Source organism: Podarcis liolepis, assembly GCF_965112155.1.
Source record: "Podarcis liolepis genome assembly, chromosome: 15".
Classification (NCBI taxonomy): domain Eukaryota; kingdom Metazoa; phylum Chordata; class Lepidosauria; order Squamata; family Lacertidae; genus Podarcis; species Podarcis liolepis.
In genome coordinates, this window is record NC_139566.1 from 6,536,689 (window position 1) to 6,558,002 (window position 21,314).

Sequence of the window (21,314 nt, forward strand, 5' to 3'; positions counted from 1 at the left end):
TCCGTCTCACCGACGTGGGGATTCGGGGCACAGTCCTTCAATGGTTGCACTCGTTCCATTCTGGTTGGGGACAGAGGGTGGCACGGGGGGTGGGGAGCTGTTGTCGCACTACTCCTTGGTGTGTGGAGTACCGCAGGGTGCAATTCTCTCCCCGATGCATTTCAACATCTTTATGCGCCCCCTTGTCCAGCTTGTCTGGAATTTTGGTTTGGATTGCCATCAGTATGCTGATGACACCCAACTCTATCTGTTGATGGACAGCCATGCCTGCTCGGCCCCAGACACATTGATCAGATGTTTGGAAGCTGTGCCTGGATGGCTACGTTGGAGCCTGTTGAAGTTAAATCCTTCAAAGACAGAGGTCCTTTGGCTGGGTTGACATGATATGGGGTTGGGGGGCCAACTTCCATCCCTTGCAGGGGCGCAATTAGTGCCAGCGCCTTCCGTCAAGAGTTTGGGTGTAATCTTTGACGCCTCCCTTTCTATGAAGGCGCAGGTGACAGCTATGACAAAGGCGGTATTTTTTCATCTCCACCGAGCTAAGCAGTTGGTCCCTTTGTCTCTCTCGCCCTGACCTCGCCACTGTGATCCATGCAACAGTCACCTCCAGGCTTGACTATTGTAACTCACTCTATGTGGGGCTGCCCTTGAAACTGACCCAGAAACTCCAGCGGGTGCAGAATGCCACGACAAGACTTCTTACGGGGTCCTTGCCGCGGCATCACATTCACCCAGTGCTATACCAGCTGCACTGGCTCCTGGTGGAGTATAGGGTCAGGTTTAAGGTCCTAGTTTTAGCCTTTAAAGCCCTCGTACCTATGGGACCACCTCTCCTGGTATACCCCACTGAGGACCTTGCGGTCTGCTAACAACAACACCTTGAAGATCCTGGGCCCCAGGAAAATTAGACTTGCCTCAACTAGACCCAGGGCCTTTTCGGCCATGGTCCCAGCCTGGTGGAATGTTCTCCCACAAGAGACCAGGGCCCTGTGGGATTTGACATCTTTCCACAGGGCCTGTTCCTCCAGGCCTTTGGGCAGGATGCAGTTTGACTTACTTTCCTTTGTATAAAACAAGCCTGAAGGAGGTCCCCAACCCACTCACAGGTCCTTGTATGATCAGTGGAAACAGTTGGTCCTGGCAAGTATTAACCACTCTCAATTCCAACCTGATAATTGCCACATGCCTAGATTTTAACTTGTCTGAATTAGTTTTAAGATGTATTTTACTTAATTGATGTCTGTTTCTATGCATATTGTGTTGTTTTTATGGTGTTAGCTGCTCTGAGCCTGGCCTCGGCCGGGGAGGGTGGGATACAAATAAATAATAATAATAATAATAATAATAATAATAATAATAATAATAATAATAATTCCACTAGAGATACTAGAGAGTGAATCTGGGACATTGCGCTTTCAGAGCCTGATCACTGAGCTGTGAGCTCTCCTATCAGAATGATGCTTGGAAGTGACTGTGGGTCAATTTGAATATATATAGCTACCTTATACTGGGAAAGACTATGTGTTTGTGAGAGCTTACAGCCACCCACTATGGATCCTAAGGGTCTTCAGAGCAGCATGAGCATAAGATCATAAGGACATAAAAAGAGCCTGCTGCATCAGGGCAATGGCTCATCTAGTCCACCATCCTGTTATCTAAGTTCCACAGATGCCACCATGGGAAACCCTCAGGAAGGACTCAGGCAGAAGACCCCTTTCCTCATTTGTGGTTTGAGGAAGTTGGTATTCAGATGCAGTACTGCCTCTGAGCTTGAAGGGAGAGCATAGTCATCATGGCAGGAGCCATTGATAGTCTTCTCTTCCACAATTTTTTTCCCCAGTCATCATTGAAAGCCATTCAAGTTGGTGGCCATCACTGCCATTTCTGGAAATGCATTCTAGAGTTCAACTATGCTGCCCTGAATCTTCAGCTTCTCTGAATATCCACAAGTTCTAGTGCATTGAGAGAGGGGGGAAACCTTTCCTCTAGATGTTGTACCAGCTGCTCCTGATAGTGATTTTATAACTGCTTTGGGTTGGGTTTTTTTTTTTTTAAAGAAAACTTTGGTTGGGACAATTGTGGGACAACCTTAGTGGGAAGCAGTATACAAATTTTATAAAGCTGAACCTAAAAAAGGCATGTGGCAGATGGATTGTGATAATGGCAGAGGGGTGATGGAAGAAGGCACGACAGATGTGTTGATTCTAAGTAAGCTTTATTTAATCCCTTGCATTAAGGGAGATTGAAACAAGGAAATCAGCAGCAGTGGGTGGATGAGGAAACTCTCATCCACCACAAACACACACACATTCATAAATTACATTGAAGAATGAGCCACACACTGAACATGCAAACATAAAACACCATTGAATAATGGAAGGGCAAAGCAACATGCAGAAGTGTTTTGGGCTTAACATGATGTTGCCAGGACACTGATGTGAACTGGCAAAGTTAGCTTATCTTGGGTTGCTTGGCAAATGTTGCATTTTACTTGATGCTTGGCATGGAGCAGGGCTGCTTTGTTTGCCCAATGCATACTGGGACGACAATGGGGCACTTGGTCTGCGAGGATCCACCACCAGATCCGCCACTGCTGCAACAGACAGCTCCGCCACTGCCGCTGCTGCAGCAGACAGCTCCTCCTCCTCCTCCACCACCACCACCACCACTGCTTCCTCCAGATACGACAATGGTTTTCCCACCTGATCCTCCACCTCCTCCACCTCCTCCACCTCCTCCACCAGATCCTCCTCCAATCACCTTAACCCCACCTGAGCCTCCACCCCCAGATGAGCTACAGCAAACAGCACCACCACCGCCACTGCCGCCAGACGAGCTGCAGCATACTCCCCCACCAGATCCCCCACCACTTCCTCCACCTATGATGATGGTTTTCCCACCAGATCCTCCACCACCTCCTCCACCTCCTCCACCAGATCCTCCTCCAAGAACCTTAACCCCACCTGAGCTTCCACCACCAGACGAGCTGCAACAAACGGCACCACCGCCGCCGCCGCCGCCGCCGGACGAGCTGCAACATACTCCACCCCCACTGCCGCCACTAGATCCTCCACCAATAACCATGGGGATCTTTTGCTGGCCCATGCCACCACCAGATCCACCTCCACCGCAGCACCCAGAAGACTGGCCGCCGCCACCGCCACCGCCGGATGATCCGCAGCATACTGCACCGCCGCCGCTAGCTCCACAGCAAACCCCTCCAGATCCTCCGCCAATAACTATGGGGATCCTTTGCTGGCCACCTCCATATCCACCTCCACCACAGCACCCAGAAGACTGGCCGCCTCCACTTGGTATAATGATGATTCCGCCGGACTGTCCGCCGCCTCCGCCGCCTCCACTGCAGCAGCAGCAGCCTCCTCCTCCTCCACCGCCAGATCCTCCGCGGATTTGCATCATCCCACCGCCACCGCCGCCGCAGCCACCAGATCCTCCTCCGCCTCTTCCGCAGCAGGATGAGCTTTGGCTTTGGCCTCCGCCGCCGCCGCCGCCTCTTCCGCAGCAGGATGAGCTTTGGCTTTGGCCTCCGCCTCCGCCTCCACCTCTTCCGCAGCAGGATGAGCTTTGGCTTTGGCCTCCGCCTCCACCTCCGCCGCCGCCTCTTCCGCAGCAGGATGAGCTTTGGCTTTGGCCTCCACCTCCGCCGCCGCCTCCAGAGGAGCAGCCACCGCCGCCGCCGCTGCTGCCGCCTCCTGAACCACCGCAACAGCCCCCGCTTTGTCTTTGTTGGCTCATCTTTCGGCTTCGGTGTGGCAGTTGTTTCTGTGAATTAAGCCTGAAACAAGGCAAAGAATGGTTATGGCACACTGATGACTGCGGTGCTCGTTTCTGAAAGGGCCTAGTGGTCCTCAGGGTGGTCACTGAGGATGCAGCATCAGGTGGTGGTCACTTGTGCTGGATCCCATGATTGAATAATATATATAGCTCAGGACCAGTTTCCTTGTGAGATTCCCTCTGTATATATCCACTCAACAGCTTTGATCTATGAAACTAGCACTGTTCCAGGTACCATATAATACTCATTGTACATTTGTAAGAAATGGGGTTCCCCCCCCATTGATATCAGATGAGCATCCTCACTGTAGTATAGTCTGCCCCTGCCTTAAATGTCATTGTTTAAGCCAGCCTATCCTGAAGCATAGAAGATTGGCGTGCGTTTTAATCTAGATTTAGTTTGCCCATTATTATTTTTTTATTCTTCAAATGTTTTTTAAATGTTTTTAACAGATTTTTCCCCCTGATAGCTTTACTGTTTCATTCTTTTTGTAAACCTATTTTTTGTAAATGATAAAATGGTATGTAAATTTTGCGAGCTATGGATAGATGGACGAGTGGATTGATATGATTCCACCTGTCATGTAAGCATATGTAGACAGTGCAAAATCAATCAATCAATCTCACACATTTTTAAAAAATCAGCATTTTAGGGTGGAAGGTTCTAATTAACTCCCTGGCCTGCTATGTTTCTCTGATTTTATTGTCCTAGATCACTGCTCCATTTCCCCCTCTTTTGTAGAGTTTTATCAACATTCTGATATTTTGTTTAAAAATATATATTAAGGGTTCAAAACATTTTTTTTGCCATTGGTATTGTTATTTCCTGTGCAACCTACATGAAAGGCAATGTCTAAATTAAATGATTTTTTTATAGTGGAGGATCCTTTTGTTAGGTGATCTTGCTCTGGTGCTTTGAAATGGGGCAACCAGTGACTGATTGACCACCTCCAGAATCCCTAGCTTCATCTCTCTGTTTTCTGTACTTTCTGTCTTGGATCTGTTCCCTCGGTGCTACCTGGTTGGCTGCCAGCTAGCAAGCCAAACCATATATCTGGTGTAGATATGGAGGCCAGATAATATGAATGACATGGCTCCCCTGGACCAGCTAAGCAGGTCTGGCCCTGCAAACAGGGCATGGATGCATAAGGCTTCTTCTGGAAACAATTCCTCAGTGAACCTTTGTCTGACAGATTTATCCCTTGATAATCCTAAAGGATTAAGGTGCCTCTTGGAACAGGTTTAGGTAAGGATGCAATCTCTGGCTTAGCTGCAGCTATCATTCAAGCATTGCTGTTGGGGAGGACACACCAATTCATTTGCTGTGACCTCAGCTGCTCAGGTACCATCACCCATTCCCGAATGGTTCTCCATTCCTCGTTTACATCTATAAGAATGCCCCTCTCCCTCCACTGAATGCAAGGAATTGCACACTGTATCAAGAAGCCAAATCAGCCCTTTGCAGCCTCCTAACCAAATAGCATTATCATTGCAGCAGTGCATAGCTGAAGATGTTTCCATCCATTCAAAGGAAGGAGGATTATCTGAGCATTGGACTTACCTTGTTTAGCAGATGTGCTGGAATGATGGAGAAGTCTCAATGGATTCGAATGATGAGCTTGGGGACCAGAGATCCTCTTTATACCCATCTTCTGGCCACTCCTATGGGAAGTGAGGCACCCCAGGAATGGTGAGTGACACAGTTGCAATCTCCCTGAACAGGTGGCCTCTTCCAGCCCAAGATGCCTGACAAGTCATATGAGATCCATATCTCACTTTTGTATCACTAGTTATTTTATGGATTGTAAACAGCTTAATGAAGGTGCTCCACCTAATGAGTAAGTTCCTGCTTTGTAGCGGAGCCTCACCTATTTGTGGGGGCTCTTGATGGGTGACATATGTAAGGATGGGCTTTTTTAAGGGGAGTTGGTGGCTCCTGATAGGCAAATCAGTTTATATCCAGTCCAAATTATGACTGCACTTATTTACCTATAAGTTGAGAGACATTGGTTCTGTAGTGCTTAGAACATTAGGCTAGGACCTGGGAGATCGGGGTTCAAATCCCCTTTTGGAGATGAAGCTCACTGTTGTAAGCTTGGGCCAGCCGCTGCCTCTCAGCCTAACTTACCTCACAGAATTGTTGTGGGGATGAATTGAGGAGGGGAAAACTATGTATACTACGGTACCTTGAGTTCCTGGAGATAAAGGAAGGATTCAGTATGTCAGTCAATCAAGTCTCTTCCCTGCTATTTTTATATTTATCCAGCTAAGTTCTACCTAGAGTCAATCTATCGAAAACAGAGGACTTAAATTAATCTATCTGCCGTAAATAGGACAAGCACTGCATTCTCTGTCCCGACAAGTGCAAGCTGTTTCTACATGCACACACCATGTTGTGTGAAAGAGTGTACACTTGTTAATTTGCACCACTCAACAATTGTTTATATTGATACATTGACTTTACAATAGGTGAATATTATATTTGAATAATTTCATCACTGTAGAGACTGTTTGTGTACACGGGTTCAGAGACTGTACAGTTGTTGAGTGTAATGTGGGGACACCCCATATCACCTCAGTGTTTGAGCAGGGAGTTCTCTGCTAGCCTTGTGGCTCCAACATAATTCCAAGAAAATAGTAGAAATAAATAGACATAGCCAATTTTGTGGGATCATTTTCCAGCCCTGGCGATTTATAATATAGTATGAAACTAATGTGAGATAATATGAACCTACTGTTAAATGGAGTAATTTTTTAAGACTGTGCGCACACACACACACACACATACACAAACACCCCAGTATGACTTGAAGCCTGATTTAGGGCTTTGGAGTGGCCCCAGTCTGAACCAGGACAATCTGGGGCTGACCTGATCCAGATCTAGATCTCAGACCAGACACAAACTGGGAGTCTTTCACAGTCTTTAATTTGGGTTTAACTCCCTAATTAAACATGTGAGCAGACAGGCACAGCCTGCTCCTTGCTGTCTGACCCCCTTGCAGTTTTAAAGCCCTGGATCACTCTAGTTGGACATGATCTGAACCAGGGTGATCAGTGATCTGTGGTTTCCTCAGCCTGCTCTAGCTGAATCTCATGTTGACCCAAATTGATCCAATTCAGTTCGAGATCTGGGGTCACAGCCACACATTCATGTTACTGAATAAGGGTTGTTGGAATCGACAGAAGGGGAGAGCATTGTTGCACTCATGTCAATCTTCCACAAAACAAAAAGGGAACACAGTAAGAGGATAGGACATTGAGTTTTTGCTTACATTATTCACATTGTCATCAAAGATATATGTATTTTGCTCATTGCATGTCCCCCAAGCATATTTTCCAAAGATTAATGGGATATGTAGAAAGTCCATTTGGGATAATGGTCCACTTCCTTTTGATTTGAGAGAACGCAGCTGCCAATAACAGAAGGAGGTTATTCCAGACATTGAATCATAGAATCATAGAGTTGGAAGAGACCACAAGGACCATCGAGTCCAACCCCCTGCCAAGCAGGAAACACCATCAGAGCACTCCTGACATATGGTTGTCAAGCCTCTGCTTAAAGACCTCCAAAGAAATAGAATCATAGAAACATTGCTTTATATCTTATTAGTTTAGCCAGTGTGGTGTGGTGGTTGGAGTGTTGGAGTAGGACCTTGGAGACCAGGGTTCAAATCTTCATTCAGTCATCAAGCTCACTGGGTGATCTTGGGCCAATCATTCATTCTTAGCCTAGACTTCTTCACAATGTTGTTGTGAGGATATATACGCCACCTTGAGCTCTTGGAGGAAAAGTGGGATATAAATGCAACAGATAAACAAACAATAAATAAAATGAATGAATGAATAACACAAAGCATATCTTTCAGCACATACAGATGATTGGCAAGTTTCTTCTTCTATGAATAACCCAACTTGGGTAACTGTAAAGATGGTTTATTTAAATCCCCTCTTTGGATGACTTTTATTGGGTTCTACAAAACAAGGGACCTCCAACACGTTCAGTTTTAGCAACCAGAGAGATATGGAGTATATTGTCTCAGCAGTTACAATGTGGCCCAAATAGTCATGCTAAATTTACTTCATTCTGTAATCCAGATTTGAAGATAAAGAGGTGTGGAAGAAATGGACCAAATATGAGATGCATACATTAGATCACCTGTTTAGATGGAGAATTATTGCCTTTTCCTATTTTGCGGCTTAAATATAAATGACAGGTGAGTGAAAAATTCAATTACCAACATCTGCTGGGGTCTGTTTATGGTCTATCTGCTTTAAAACCTTCACCACCTCATACTGTATTGGGGGGAATTATTGGATCCTTTCAGAATGCTAAATCCACACCTGTAGTTTATAAATGCTTTATGAATCTTTTAAAAATTCATGTTCAGGAACTCAGAGAGGCATGGAATAGGGAATTATAATGTGCCACACAGCCTAAACAATGGAAAATTGCTTTGGAATCTGAAGTATTTAAATTGGGTTTGATGCAGCAAAATTTAACATTATGAGTATGTTACTCCAAAATGTTTGTATAAAAAGTATAGAGATTGTCACTTCTATACTGTCATCTTGGGGAGATGGGCCCTAGGACAGAAAGGAAGGGTAGGGTGTTTCCTTTAAAAAACACACACACACACCAGTGGATATGGAGCCATCCGAGTTTGTGGCATGTAGGAACCATCTAAATGACTGGTGGTAAGCATCAAACTCAGGGACCAAATGTGGGCCACAAAGACCTCTCTATGTGGCTCTCAGGACTCTTCCCAGGCCACAGTTTTTATTCAGTGTTTTCCCCTGGTTGTGATGTGTCCTTGAACTCTGATCATGCCCTCTTACTTGCAGCAATGGAGGGTAGAGAGGGGCAAGTGGAAGTGTTTTGGTAGAAAGCAGCCGAGAACACAAAGATAAAATTCATATTTCTTCTTCTGTCCACTTTTACCTCTGAGCCTGCTTCCAACTGACAAGTGGCCCCTGAAAGGTTGCCTGGAAAGAACAATGTTCTAAATATCTCATTTGTATATGTATATATCCTTATCTATATCTCTCTAGATATCATCTATATGATTGAGAGTGTTATAAAATCAGCAAAGAACAGTTCACCCAAGCTTGCTGTCTCTCTCTAAGGTAAAGGTAAAAGGTAAAGGACGCCTGGATGTTAAGTCCAGTCAAAGGCGACTATGGGGTTGCGTCTCTCATCTCACTTTTCAGGCTGAGGGAGCCAGTGTTTGTCCACAGAAAGCTTTTCTGGGTCATGTGGCCAGCAGGACTAAACTGCTGAAGAAACCAGAGGCCTTTCTCCTGGGCATGGTCGGCCAATTGGTGTCAAAGAAAGACAGAACATTTTTTATGTACGCAACAACAGCAGCAAGAATACTTATCACAAAGTATTGGAAGACACAAGATAGACTACAAGGGACTGGCAGAAATGACCGGCAGAATCCGAGACCAGGGAAGAGAGACAGCGGAAGAAGATTGGAAGAAATTTAAGGACTATCTTGGGAAATATTATAAAATTAGTGAATGTTAGAATGATGTTGGATAAAAAGAAGTTAAGTGGTTACCAGCTGTAATGATTAAGATAATTGGGGGGGGGGGAGAAAGAAAGGTGTAAAAGTAAGTGAAAATTAAGGGTGAGGATTTGCTGAATGAATAATTTGAATTGGAATACAAAAAGGGGAGGTATGAGGAGGTCCGAGAAATAAGTTAAAAGAAAATAAGTCAATGAAATTATATGTGTCTATATTTTTGTATTTTTGTTTTTTGTTTTTTTTTGTATACCCTCTGAAAAGTTAATAAATATATTTTTTAAAAAATAAAAAATAAACTGCTACTAGCGCACAGAGGACCGTGAGAAGTGCCAGAGCATGCGGAAATGCCGTTTACTTTCCTGCCACAGCTGTATCTCTTTATATACTTGCACTGGCATGCTTTTGAACTGCTAGGTGGGCAGAAGCTGGGACAGAGCAATGGGAGCTCACCCTGTCACATGGATTTGAATGGCCAACCTTCCGATCTATCTCTATCTCTATCTCTATCTCTATCTCTATCTCTATCTCTATCTCTATCTATCTATCTATCATCTATCTATATCTATCTATATCTATATCTATCTATCTATATCTATCTATCATCTATCTATCTATCTATCTATCTATCATCTATCTATCATCTATATCATCTATATCATCTATCTATCTATCTATCTATCTATCTATCTATCTATCTATCTAGCTATCATCTAGCTATCTATCTATCTATCTATCTATCTATCATCTATCTATCTATCTATCTTCTATCTATTTATCTGTATGTGAAGTTTTAAATTCTTATAGCAAAACGTCTCAACTTCCACCTTCATCAGTGATTAAGTGATTAATCGTCTTAGTAATTGACTCCATCCTCCAGGAATGATGGCTAAATAATGATCAGCACTTGCAGCCTGAACTTTGGAAAAAGAGGGAGTGATAAATCTTAAGGCAATCTAGAGCTACATAGAGTAGAGTAGACTTGCCCTGCCGCATTTAGGGAAGCCTTTCTGATGGTTTCTCCTTCCCTTGAAATGCCTTGGATATTTGTTGCTTTTGGTTAAGTTCAGTCTCAACTCTCTTCCCAGGTCTCACCATCAACTTGGCTCATTGCATGGTTGAATGTGTTAAACAACTTCCGTCTCTCAGCAATGTGTCTGGCAAAGGCAACAAGTGGAGGACAACCCACACTGGAACTTGAATTATGACCTACATACGTGCTTTGCCCACACATAGATACAGAGAATGAAGACACAAAACAACAGAACATGATTTAAATATGGGCCACAAATTCATAAGCCTGATATGCAGCATTCTTGACTAGTTCAAAGCAAAATTCCCAAACTTAAGGCAGGTATGAATGCACCCAAGGAGGAAAAGTCAATCAAAAGAGTCACAGGGGCTGGAAGAACTTTCCTCCAAGGATCAAAGAAAGTTGCTTTATAGAGTCAGATCAATGGTCCATCTAGCTCAGTACAGTGGTACCTCGGGTTACAGATGCTTCAGGTTACAGACGCTTCAGGTTACAGACTCCGCTAACCCAGAAATAGTACCTCGGGTTAAGAACTTTGCTTCAGAAATTGTGTGGTGGCGGCATGGAGGCAGTGGGAGGCCCCATTAGCTAAAGTGGTGCTTCAGGTTAAGAACAGACCTCCGGAACGAATTAAGTTCTTTACCCGAGGTGCCACTGTATTGTTTACACCAGTGATGGTCAAACTTGGTCTACCAGCTGTTTTGGGACTACAACTTCCATCATCCCTAACTAACAGAACCAGTGGCCAGGGATGATGGGACTTGTAGTCCCAAAACAACTGGAGGGCCAAGTTTGGCCATCACTGGTTTGGCCATCACACAGATCAACAGTATCTCACAAGGTTTCAGGTATGGGGCATTCCCATACCTCAAGCAGGTATACCATAAAACAGTGGTGGCCAATGTTGTGTCTACCAGATGCCCATGGACTACAACTCCTACCGTCTTGACTGATGACCATCCTGGCTGGGGACGGATGAAGTTTGTAGCCCCTGCCATATGGGGTTGGTTTGCGTACACCATGCTTTTCCACTCTGATGTACTCTGGGGTTGGCCATGGTCTTCCTGGGACTTTCCTTCAATTGACACTAAACCTGCTCAAGCCAGGATGTTGGACTGGGAATTGGGAACTGGGAATCCAGAGTTGTAATCCCCACTCAGCTATGAAGTTCACTGAGTGACCTTGAGCCAGTCATCCTCTTTCATTGCTATTAGCTATGATGGCCAAGGTCCTCTTTCATGGTTGGAGGCAGTAATGCTTCTGAAAACCAGTTGCTGGAAACTGCAGGAGGGGAGACAGCTCTTATGTTCAGGCCCTGATTTGTCAGCTTCCTGATGGGTCATCCGGTTGGCCACTGTGTAAATAGGATACTGGACTAGATGGGCCTCTGGGTTGCTCCCGTAGGCTGTTGTTGTTGTTGTTGCTGCTGCTGTTACAATTTATTACCTGCCCTTTACTGTAAGGTCCCAAGGCAAGCTACAACAATTAAAATACCACATTAATACTAATATATAATATCACAAAATATTAAAACCTCTGAAAAATGGCAAAAGTAAGTTGGGTCTTGAAAATATACATTTTCAAGCATAATCCTACAACATAATATTGTTGAATGAAGGCAGCGAAAGGGTTGAGAGAACTGATTCGGGGGATGTGGGATTATGATAGAGGCAACAGAGAAGGCACCAAATCACATATCGACCAGGTCTTTTTAAAATACAGTGGTACCTTGGATTAAGAACTTAATTCGTTCTGGAGGTCCGTTCTTAACCTGAAACTGTTCTTAACCTGAGGTACTTTAGCTAATGGGGCCTCCCGCTGCCACCACACAATTTTTGTTCTCATCCTGAAGCAACGTTCTTAACCCGAGGTACTATTTCTGGGTTAGCGGAGTCTGTAACCTGAAGCATCTGTAACCCGAGGTACCACTGTAGTGATGGACAAAAAATTATAGGAGTACCCTCCATTTGAAAGGCAAAGTCAAATGCATGAATGGAAAGCTGAGCAACAGCCAATTGCAAGTCCCCAGCTGTTTAGAGATAAGCATCTTCTCTCTGTATTCTTAACTATCAGGAAGAACTTCCTCAACCACATAAAAAAAACACTTCTTGTATCTCAGACAGTTGCACCACTTGAAATCTCAGTGTAAGCTTCTGAGAACAGGGAGCTGCCTTATTTATTTGTTATCGTGTTTATTTCAACTCCTCCACCGCCTCTTCCACTGGATTCCTTACCACTCCTTACCATGGTGGATTGCAAGATTTGAAAAACACAGGATTAGAATCAGTTAAAGGAATATACAATCAGAAGGATGGAGTGGGGCACATATCTAATTTGGATGGCTTTTGAAAAGGATCCAGAAAATCTGTGGTACATAAAGCTATCAATGAAGACTGCCAACATAGCATGTGTTTACAGACTGAGAGATGATTCGTGAGTAAGGAATCCCCAAAATGTCTTCTCCATCAGCAGCTGGTGTTATGGTGTGGTCTAAGAGGCCAGAGTAAATATGGTCTCCCTCTTGACCCTTCTCACTTCTGGAAACAATATGGCCCTTTCGCTCCTGGTTCTATTCCCCTCCCTTTCCTTGCCATGCGATGCCTTTCCTGTACTCCCCATGACAATGACCTTGGACTGTATCACATCTCAAACTCTGCCTTCCTTGGCAAGCTTTTTGCTAAGAGGTTTATACTTCCTCTTAGGTTGGGAGACTAGCCCCTAAGTTGCTCCATGGGCATGTGGCGTTCTCCCCACTCTGGATGGTTCTATTAGGCAGCACAGCACTCTTCCACTCAGAACTGGTTGGTGGCCCTTATGACCGGTGCCAAACAGCTTTCACTTCAAATTCCAAGAGTGCCTGAGCTTTGTAGGAAATATAAAGTGGTGGCCTATTACTGGGGCTTCACAGAGTCCTCACCATCAGTGGACCCTAGCAGGTACCTGAGAATGCTGGGTAGAAGAAGAAGAAGAGTTTGGATTTGATATCCTGCCTTTCACTCCCCTTCAGGAGTCTCAAAGCGGCTAACATTCTCCTTTCCCTTCCTCCCCCACAACAAACACTCTGTGAGGTGAGTGGGGCTGAGAGACTTCACAGAAGTGTGACTGGCCCAAGGTCACCCAGCAGCTGCATGTGGAGGAGCGGAGACGCGAACCCGGTTCCCCAGATTACGAGACTACCGCTCTTAACCACTACACCACACTGGCTCACAGTGACGGTTCTAACCCTGTAGCTCACTATGTGAGTCCTTCAGAATGTGCCATGACTTGTATAGGCTTGGCCTAACTGCTGTGTAAATCACAATAGAACCCTTTTCTTAGGAGGCAGCATGACAGCAACAATGCACTGGCCACCATGTCACTCTGTACTTTGTCACACTTTGACTTGTCACTTGTTTTAATGTAGCATGAGGCTCCATAGACCGGAGCAAGCTTGGTCAGGTTTCTGATGATCATCAGATGATGATCTGTGCTCCGGATGATGATCATCTATGCTATGCACCTGTACAAGCAGGTTGAGGCCAAGTGACAATGGGCAGACATGGTTCAATCCCTGAGAACCTCCAGTTTAAAAGGACGCAGTGAAAAAGAGCAACGAAAGAGCTCTCTCTGCTCTGAGACTTGGTGATAGACCATAGCTTAGTAATAAAGCATCTACTTTGCTTGAAGGAGATTCCAAGTTCCATCTCTGGTGTGTTCAGGTAGGTCTTCAAGAGTTACTGCCAGCCAGCAAAGAAAGTAACAAGTAGATTAACCAATTGTCTGGTCCAGTGAAAGGCAGATTCCTGTGTGGCCTAGTAGCCAACTGGGACTTAAGGGCATTGGAACTCCAGTTGGATTCTGGTTGGTCAGGAGAGCAACCTGTGGCTATCCAGATGTTACCCCTAATTCTCATCATCCCTGACCATTGGCTGTGTTGTCTTGGGGTGATGGGAGTTGGAATTCAAAAGCTTCTGCATGGCACCCCATTAGCCACCACTGTTCTAATCACTAAACCAATCTCTAAGTGTTTTATGTGCTGCTCTGCTGAAGGAAGAAGGTGCCTTGATTTTTTTAAAAAATAAAATAAACTGGGTGTAGGTCTACCCATGCATTTCTTTCTACTGACTCATTTTCAACAGTGAAAATGCTTTTAATTCAGGCAAGATCTCATTTCTTCCTTTATAACTTTCATCTTTGTTATGTTGGGCAAGGGCAGGATTGCTTAACTCCCACTTGAAGGGCCTGATCCACCATGCTTGCTGGGGCTGATGGGAGTTACAATCCAGTAACATCTAGAGGAACAAGAAGTTCTCCACACCTGACCTACATCGAACTCCTACAATTTTTCACACAGATTATCAGATTGGCTACTTTGAGTGCCCAGTCAGAAAGCTTGGGCATATCTACGTGTAATAAATGAATTGACGTTTGTTTGTTTGCTTGTATGTCATGGATCCTAAGTCATTTTTGTGTGATATGTTACTTTACCGTAAACAGCACTGTGGACCTTTATGAAATCTTTAAACCACCCTTCACCAAACAAACAAACAAACAAACAAACAAACAAACAAACAAACACTTCTCCCTGTCTGGAATGACTTATTGAAGCAACAGTTCTTCATTGCCATTGCCATCGCCATCTGCAGTTCTGTGTTTTCCCACAATGGGGCAGTCACACACACACACAAACAGAGACACAAACATACACTTGAATGCTTCTCTTTATGTATCTGAAACCACACTACCCAATCCCACTGCCTCCCCCCAGAGGGTGCTACCACCAGAGGCATACCTAGGCTCCCTTGCAACCTCTACAAGGAGGTGTGTTGGTACCCTCCATTCCCCACTGGTCCCTTGCACCCTTGGCAAGGCTTTCTCCATCTTCCGTAATGATTTTTGCACCCCCTGGACCTGTGATCTTGGTGGCAGCCAACTTGGCCAATCCCTCAGTATGCCCCCAGCTACCAGCTACTTTGGGAACCACCACTTGGTGAAGAGTTAGACGAGGGTCAGAACTTTCTTCGTTAAGAAGGCTGCCTTCTGCAGTTCTTTGGTTTGCCACATGAGGCAGTGACACACAGAGAGGGGTGGGGTGGGGGAGATTAATGCCTCTCTTTATGTATCTGAAACAACACTACCCAAGCATCTTCATTGTTAGGGGAACCCAAAGGTCTGGAGAAGTGCCCAAGGAACTTCAGAATGAAAAGGACCCAGAGAAAACCCCCAGAAAAAATACATTTAAAAATGCAGTGAGGATTGAGAATGCTCTGCAGGTGTGAATACTATCAGTTGAAGTGTGAGAGAGTGAAAGTTTGTTGGGTCGTATAGCAAATGACCCACTGAGTACACTGCAGCAGCCCTGTAGCAGCACTGACAAGCTTCAAGTGGCGCCCACACACTTCCACTGCGCACGCTGCCACTCTCCCCAGTTGCTGGGTAATAGCAGAGTTCACACGCAGCAGCAGATGGCTTGTCTGTGTCAACACGGTGTCCTTAATAACGCAGCTCGACACCGGTTCTTCTCATCCAAAAATTCTTTATTTAGTAAAGCTCAAAACAGAAAAGAAAACCTGCAGAGTCTAGCTGCATGTTCCCAGCTCTCTGCAGCTTAACAGAAACGACATGACCTTGCCAGCGTTCGCAGATGAAAACCACACTCTCCCAAGAGAGCTCAGCCCCCATAAAAGCACAGATCGAAGCAAGAATCATGTGGGCAGTGCACCCAGGCGATAAGAATGCTCCTGGAGTGTTTAACCCCTGACAGTCCAGAACCGTAACAGAGAGAAAAGAAATAATGGATAGATGGAAGAAGAAAATGGAATTCCCTGCATGAGATCATGGCTGGCAGGCATCCTGAACAGGAATGATCCACAGAGCAAGTTTTTGTTGCTGTTCTTACCAGGGATGGAGGACATTTTTTGAAGCAACCAGATCAAGTCTGTCAGTCCTGCGTTTATACATGGATCAGAAGCTTCATGTTAACTGGGTTCAACACTTTTCTGAGGCCCCATCCTGAGAGCAGTAGCATGTTCAGAGTGATGAAAGTTATTAGGAGGCCCCTGTTTGCCTCATGGAACTATCATTCCCAGAGCTCCTGAGAAGATGGGTTGATAGTTAAACCATTCTGCCAATGCTAGTCCTATGAGGGGAGCTGTGATTTCCCAATGGCAAACTGCGGCTTCCAGGATTCTTTGGTGGAAGACATGACTGTTTAAAGTAGTATGATACAGTGCAGATGGGCACCTGAATTTTAGGAATGGAGATTCATTTCAAACTACTGCCTGTGGAAATGCATGTTTTACACAGAAATTGTGGCAAAAATGCTTATTCTGGACACTGGGAACCTGTACAAAAGCATACAAAAATGAGTATTTCAGGGTAAGGTGCATACAACTGAAATGAATGTTTATATATACCGAAAGTGGGATTGATTGAGTGATTGGATGGAATGGCTTATGAGTGAACATATCTGAAATTAACATTTCCTGTTATTTTGCTCCTTGTGCAGAGATTTGCATAAAGAGTTAATCTTCCCACTGTAATGATTTCATCTGGAGCATACATCTATGGAAAGCTGTCTGGTTTTCATAAACTCGAATCGGATAATTAATTTATTTCGACAGCAGTCTGTCACAGTAACTTCAGTGTCCTGGATTCCTAAAGAGGATTGCTAGCAGCAGGTTTTACGTAATTTAAATACTATTACTGTGTGAAATGTTGCCTCCTTGGCCACACCCATCTAATAGCATGATTACTTAGATCAGGAGTGAGGAATTGGATCCATCTTTCAGACCGGAGCCTTAATCCCCCTGTCCACGCAGGCCAACTTTAGCAGGTGGGTATGGCTGCTCCCATGAAGCTACAGGGGCTATCACTCAAGGTTAGATCATTTGCTTTCAATGCAGAACATCCTGGGTTCAGTTCTGGGGAAACAGTTTTGCCTGCAAACCTGGAAAACTAGACCATGAGGACAATACTGAGCTAGATGGACCTAGGGCATGACTCAGTATAACACAGCTTCTTTTGTTCAAAAAGCCTTGCTGTTGGTGCCAATCAACCGATCAGCAGTTACAGAGTAAGGTAAAGGTAAAGGGACCCCTGACCATTAGGTCCAGTCATGGCCAACTCTGGGGTTGCGATGCTCATCTCACTTTATTGGCCGAGGGAGCTGGTGTTTGTCCGCAAACAGCTTCTGGGTCGTGGCCGGCATGACTAAGCCACTTCTGACGAAACCAGAGCAGCGCACGGAAACGCCGTTTACCTTCCCGCCGGAGCGGTACCTATTTATCTACTTGCACTTTGACGTGCTTTCTAAATGCTAGGTTGGCAGGAAGTTACAGAGTAGGGCTGCCATATTCTGAAGAGCAAAAAAGAGGACACATCTGCCAACTTCTGTTTTGAACTACGGATCGCTGTGACGACTTTCATTTTAAATACCCCTACTGTCAGGGAATGGACTGAAGAGGGGGGCTGGGAATTGCCCCCTCCATCCCCTCAGATTCTTTCAGAAGAGGAGAGGGAGTGGGAAGATTCACACACACCCTTTTCTCCAGCAGTTTCAAGAGGAGAAGGAGACAGGGTTGGTTTACAGCTACGTGAAGAAGTGCCAAGCAGGGCTATCTTAAGCATATGCAGCGCTGGGGTGCAAAGATCCCCCCCCCCGTGCCGGTGCCCCAGGTTGCCCAGTCCCAGGTGCTCAGGAGGGCAGAGCCAGTCAGCCTCTTCAGCGTCTTACCAGCTTCGTAACCCCGAACTTGCAACACAGAGATGCTCGCAGCAGAAGAGCCCACCTTGGCATTCCAACCAATGGGTGGGCTCTTCCCCAGACTCAACTCTTGGGCCCTGGACTCTCAGCCTGGTGCCCTTGAGAGCCCAGCGCCCAGGTTCCCCTCACCCCTAGCACCTATGGGTAAGACGGCCCTGTTGCCAAGCTACGAAATAGTGAGGGGGGGTTGGAGAGCAGCCAGCAGACACATCCTTAGAGAGTTTGGGAACTCCTCCTTCTCCAAGGACTCACAGATCACTCAGAATTCAAGAACAAAGGACGCTGCGGAGTTTGCATCCTGTGGCATCCCATAGAACCACAGACTGTTGTTGGAGAAGGAAAAGGAGGGGCTCAGAGTGAGCAATGTCCTAATGGCGTTCAAGGCTAGATTCTTTTTCTGATCCACAGTTACTGAATGGAACCATAAATACGAACTTCCTTGTTCCTTCTTTGATACTGGAGGCTCCTGGGAGGAACAGAGAATCCCTCAAGCCTGACACCAGTATATCTAGGCTATAGAAGCTGTGATATATTGGAAGTAGCAATGTTATTAACTTCAAAGAGCCTGCCAGAGCAGAGTCGCAGGTGCCACAACTACAAATGTTCATGTGACCACGACACTGGCCTACAGCCACTGCTCTCATTGGCCCTGTTCCATTCATGAAAAATGGTCAGGGTGGGAACACGGCACGTGAGGCTTTTACAATTGTTTTTATTTTTAAAAAAATCTTGGGTTACTGTAAACAAAGCAAACGAACCAGAAACCCCGGACATTTTTCCAAATTTTAAAAACCTGCCTGGACAGAAATTTTAATCCTGAAATAGAGGCTGTGTCTGGGGGAAACAGGAGACGTGGCAACTCTTTGAAGTCCATTTGCAGAAATAGCACCTGCAAATGGACATTTCCCCCCTCTGCAGAGAGTGCGTGGAGAGGGCTAAATTTTCAGACTTGACTTGAATCTATACTGTGGATGCAACTGGACTGTGCTGATGAGCTGATCAGCATTGGCTACAAACTCCACTTGGCTGCAGTAGCAAGTGGCCAGGAGCTTGCTGTTGACACCGGTCATCTGGTTGGTGCTGTCAGAGAGCCCTGCTTTTGAAGCAAGCTCAGGGAGCTCATGTGAAGACTCCTGATTATTCCTAGGCAACCATGTCTTTGCCTGTGCCACCTCTGATATCACATATGAAGGCAGGTGTGGGTGTGGCTTAGAGATAATAGTAATAATAGTAATAATAGTAATAATAGTAATAATAGTAATAATAGTAATAATAGTAATAATAGTAATAATAGTAATAATAGTAATAATAATGGTAATAATGGTAATAATAGTAATAATGGTAATAATGGTAATAATGGTAATAATAGTACAGTGGTGCCTCGCAAGACGAAAAGAATCCGTTCTGTGATTCTCTTCGTCTAGCGGTTTTTTTCGTCTTGCAAAGCAAGCCCATTGAAGGATTAGTGGATTAGCGCTATTAGCGCTATTAGCGGCTTTTAGAGGCTTATCTGCTGATCGGATCAGCTGATAAGCGGCTTAGCGGCTTAGAAAAAGGGGGGGGAGGGGGAAAAACCAGCAGGAACTCGCAAGACATTGTCGTCTTGCGAAGCAAGCCCATAGGAGATTCGTTTTGTGAAGCACCTCCAAAACGGAAAACTCTTTCGTCTAGCGAGTTTTCCGTCTTGCGAGGCATTCGTCTTGCGGGGCACCACTGTAATTATACCCCGACCATCTGGCTGGGTTTCCCAGCCACTCTGGGCGGCTTCCAGCAGAACATTAAAATACAATGATTCATCAAATATTAAAAGCTTTTCTAAAGAGGGCTGCCTTCAGATGTCTTCCAAAAGTCAGATAGTTGTTTATTTATTTGACATCTGATGAGAGGGCATTCCAGAGGGTAGGCTCCACTTCCGAGAAGGCCCTCTGCCTGGTTCCCTGTAAGTTCACTTCTCACAGGGAGGGTACCACCAGAAGGCCCTTGGAGCTGGACCTCGGTGTCTGGGTAGAACGATGGGGGTGGAGACACTCCTTCAGGTATACTGGGCTGAGGCTATTTAGGGCTTTAAAGGTCAGCACCAACACTTTGAATTGTGCCCAGAAATGTACTTGGTGCCAATGTAGGTCTTTCAAAACCGGTGTTATATGGTCTAGGCGGCCACTCCCAGTCACCAGTCTAGCTGCCATATTCTGGATTAATTGTAGTTTCCAGGTCACCTTCAGGTAGCCCCATTTAGAGCACATTGCAGTAGTCCAAGCAGGAGATAACCAGAGCATGCACCACCCTGGCAAGACAGTCCACGGGCAGGTAGGGTCTCAGCCTGCGTACCAGATGGAGCTGGTAGACAACTGCCCTCCCCCACAGGCCAAACGGCGACCTATACCACATCCAACCCATACAAATTGGGGGAATTTCCCAAAGGCAGTGCTTTGTCCTGGATGTTAGGCAAGTCAATCAAAAAATCACAGGTTTGGGGTGTCCTTGCTTTTACTTTTTGAAATATGGCAACACTAATATAATGTTAGGTGGCTGACTGTGGCTAGGGCAATATCTGAAGAGCCCTTTCTGTTGTAGGCAGTTGTGCTGACACAGGAAACATGCGCTACAGTCTCAGGAATCAACCATCTCCATTTGCTGAATGTCCCGGATAGGTGAAAGGCTCATAGTCATAATTAACCAACTAAAGTTCTATTGCCTTATGGTGAGAACCAGAGAGGGCATCAACTAAATAATGTGTTCATTGAGAAATTGAGTCTTTTTGTGACATCCTGGAGTAATAAGATACAGGATAATGTAAGCCCATTTGTGTCTGTTAGAACCTTGTGACAGTAATCTTTAGGACTGATTCTGCTTTGGAAATGTGTTTGTCTAAATATGTTCCTATAAATGTTGTTCTAGATAATCCCTTCTACTTTTATTTTATTTTATTTTGCATCTGTTATTATTCAGTCTGTTAGGTTTTATTATGAATAAATATATGAAATGAAATAATTTTTCCTGTCACAATGGATATATGTGACTTCCTGGTTCAGAGGTGGGTTCAACAAATGTCAAGAAACAAGAACAGAGGACAGCTGGTCTCTGTGTGCCTTCCCTATGGGCTTCCCAGAGGTATCTGACTGGCCACTGAAGGGAACAGGTTGTCCGGACAGTTGGGCCTTTGGTCTGATCTAGCAGGGCTCTTCTTACACAGAAAGAAGGAAAAACTCAATAGTGG

The 21,314-nt window shown here is 45.1% G+C and overlaps 1 protein-coding gene and 2 long non-coding RNA genes across 4 annotated transcripts; 2 read left to right on the plus strand and 1 right to left on the minus strand.

Annotated features, from left to right (window-relative positions):
- Positions 1–2,198: 2,198 nt before the first annotated feature.
- Positions 2,199–3,570, minus strand: LOC310694232 (uncharacterized protein). The gene has a single exon (XM_083477262.1). It carries the CDS (start codon positions 3,418–3,420, stop codon positions 2,488–2,490), a length of 933 nt encoding a protein of 310 aa, XP_083333388.1. The 5' UTR covers positions 3,421–3,570; the 3' UTR covers positions 2,199–2,487.
- Positions 3,571–5,383: 1,813 nt separating this feature from the next.
- On the plus strand, positions 5,384–10,963 carry LOC310694416. The gene is made up of 3 exons (XR_014519679.1): positions 5,384–5,485; positions 7,891–8,009; positions 10,409–10,963. It is a non-coding gene; the product is annotated as an uncharacterized lncRNA (long non-coding RNA).
- Positions 10,964–13,567: 2,604 nt separating this feature from the next.
- Positions 13,568–14,777, plus strand: LOC310694434. Of its 2 annotated transcripts, none has more exons than XR_014519698.1 (2): positions 13,568–14,051; positions 14,544–14,777. It is a non-coding gene; the product is annotated as an uncharacterized lncRNA (long non-coding RNA). The 2 variants fall into 2 exon arrangements; XR_014519699.1 differs by having other exon boundaries at positions 14,549–14,777.
- The last annotated feature ends 6,537 nt before the right edge of the window (positions 14,778–21,314 follow it).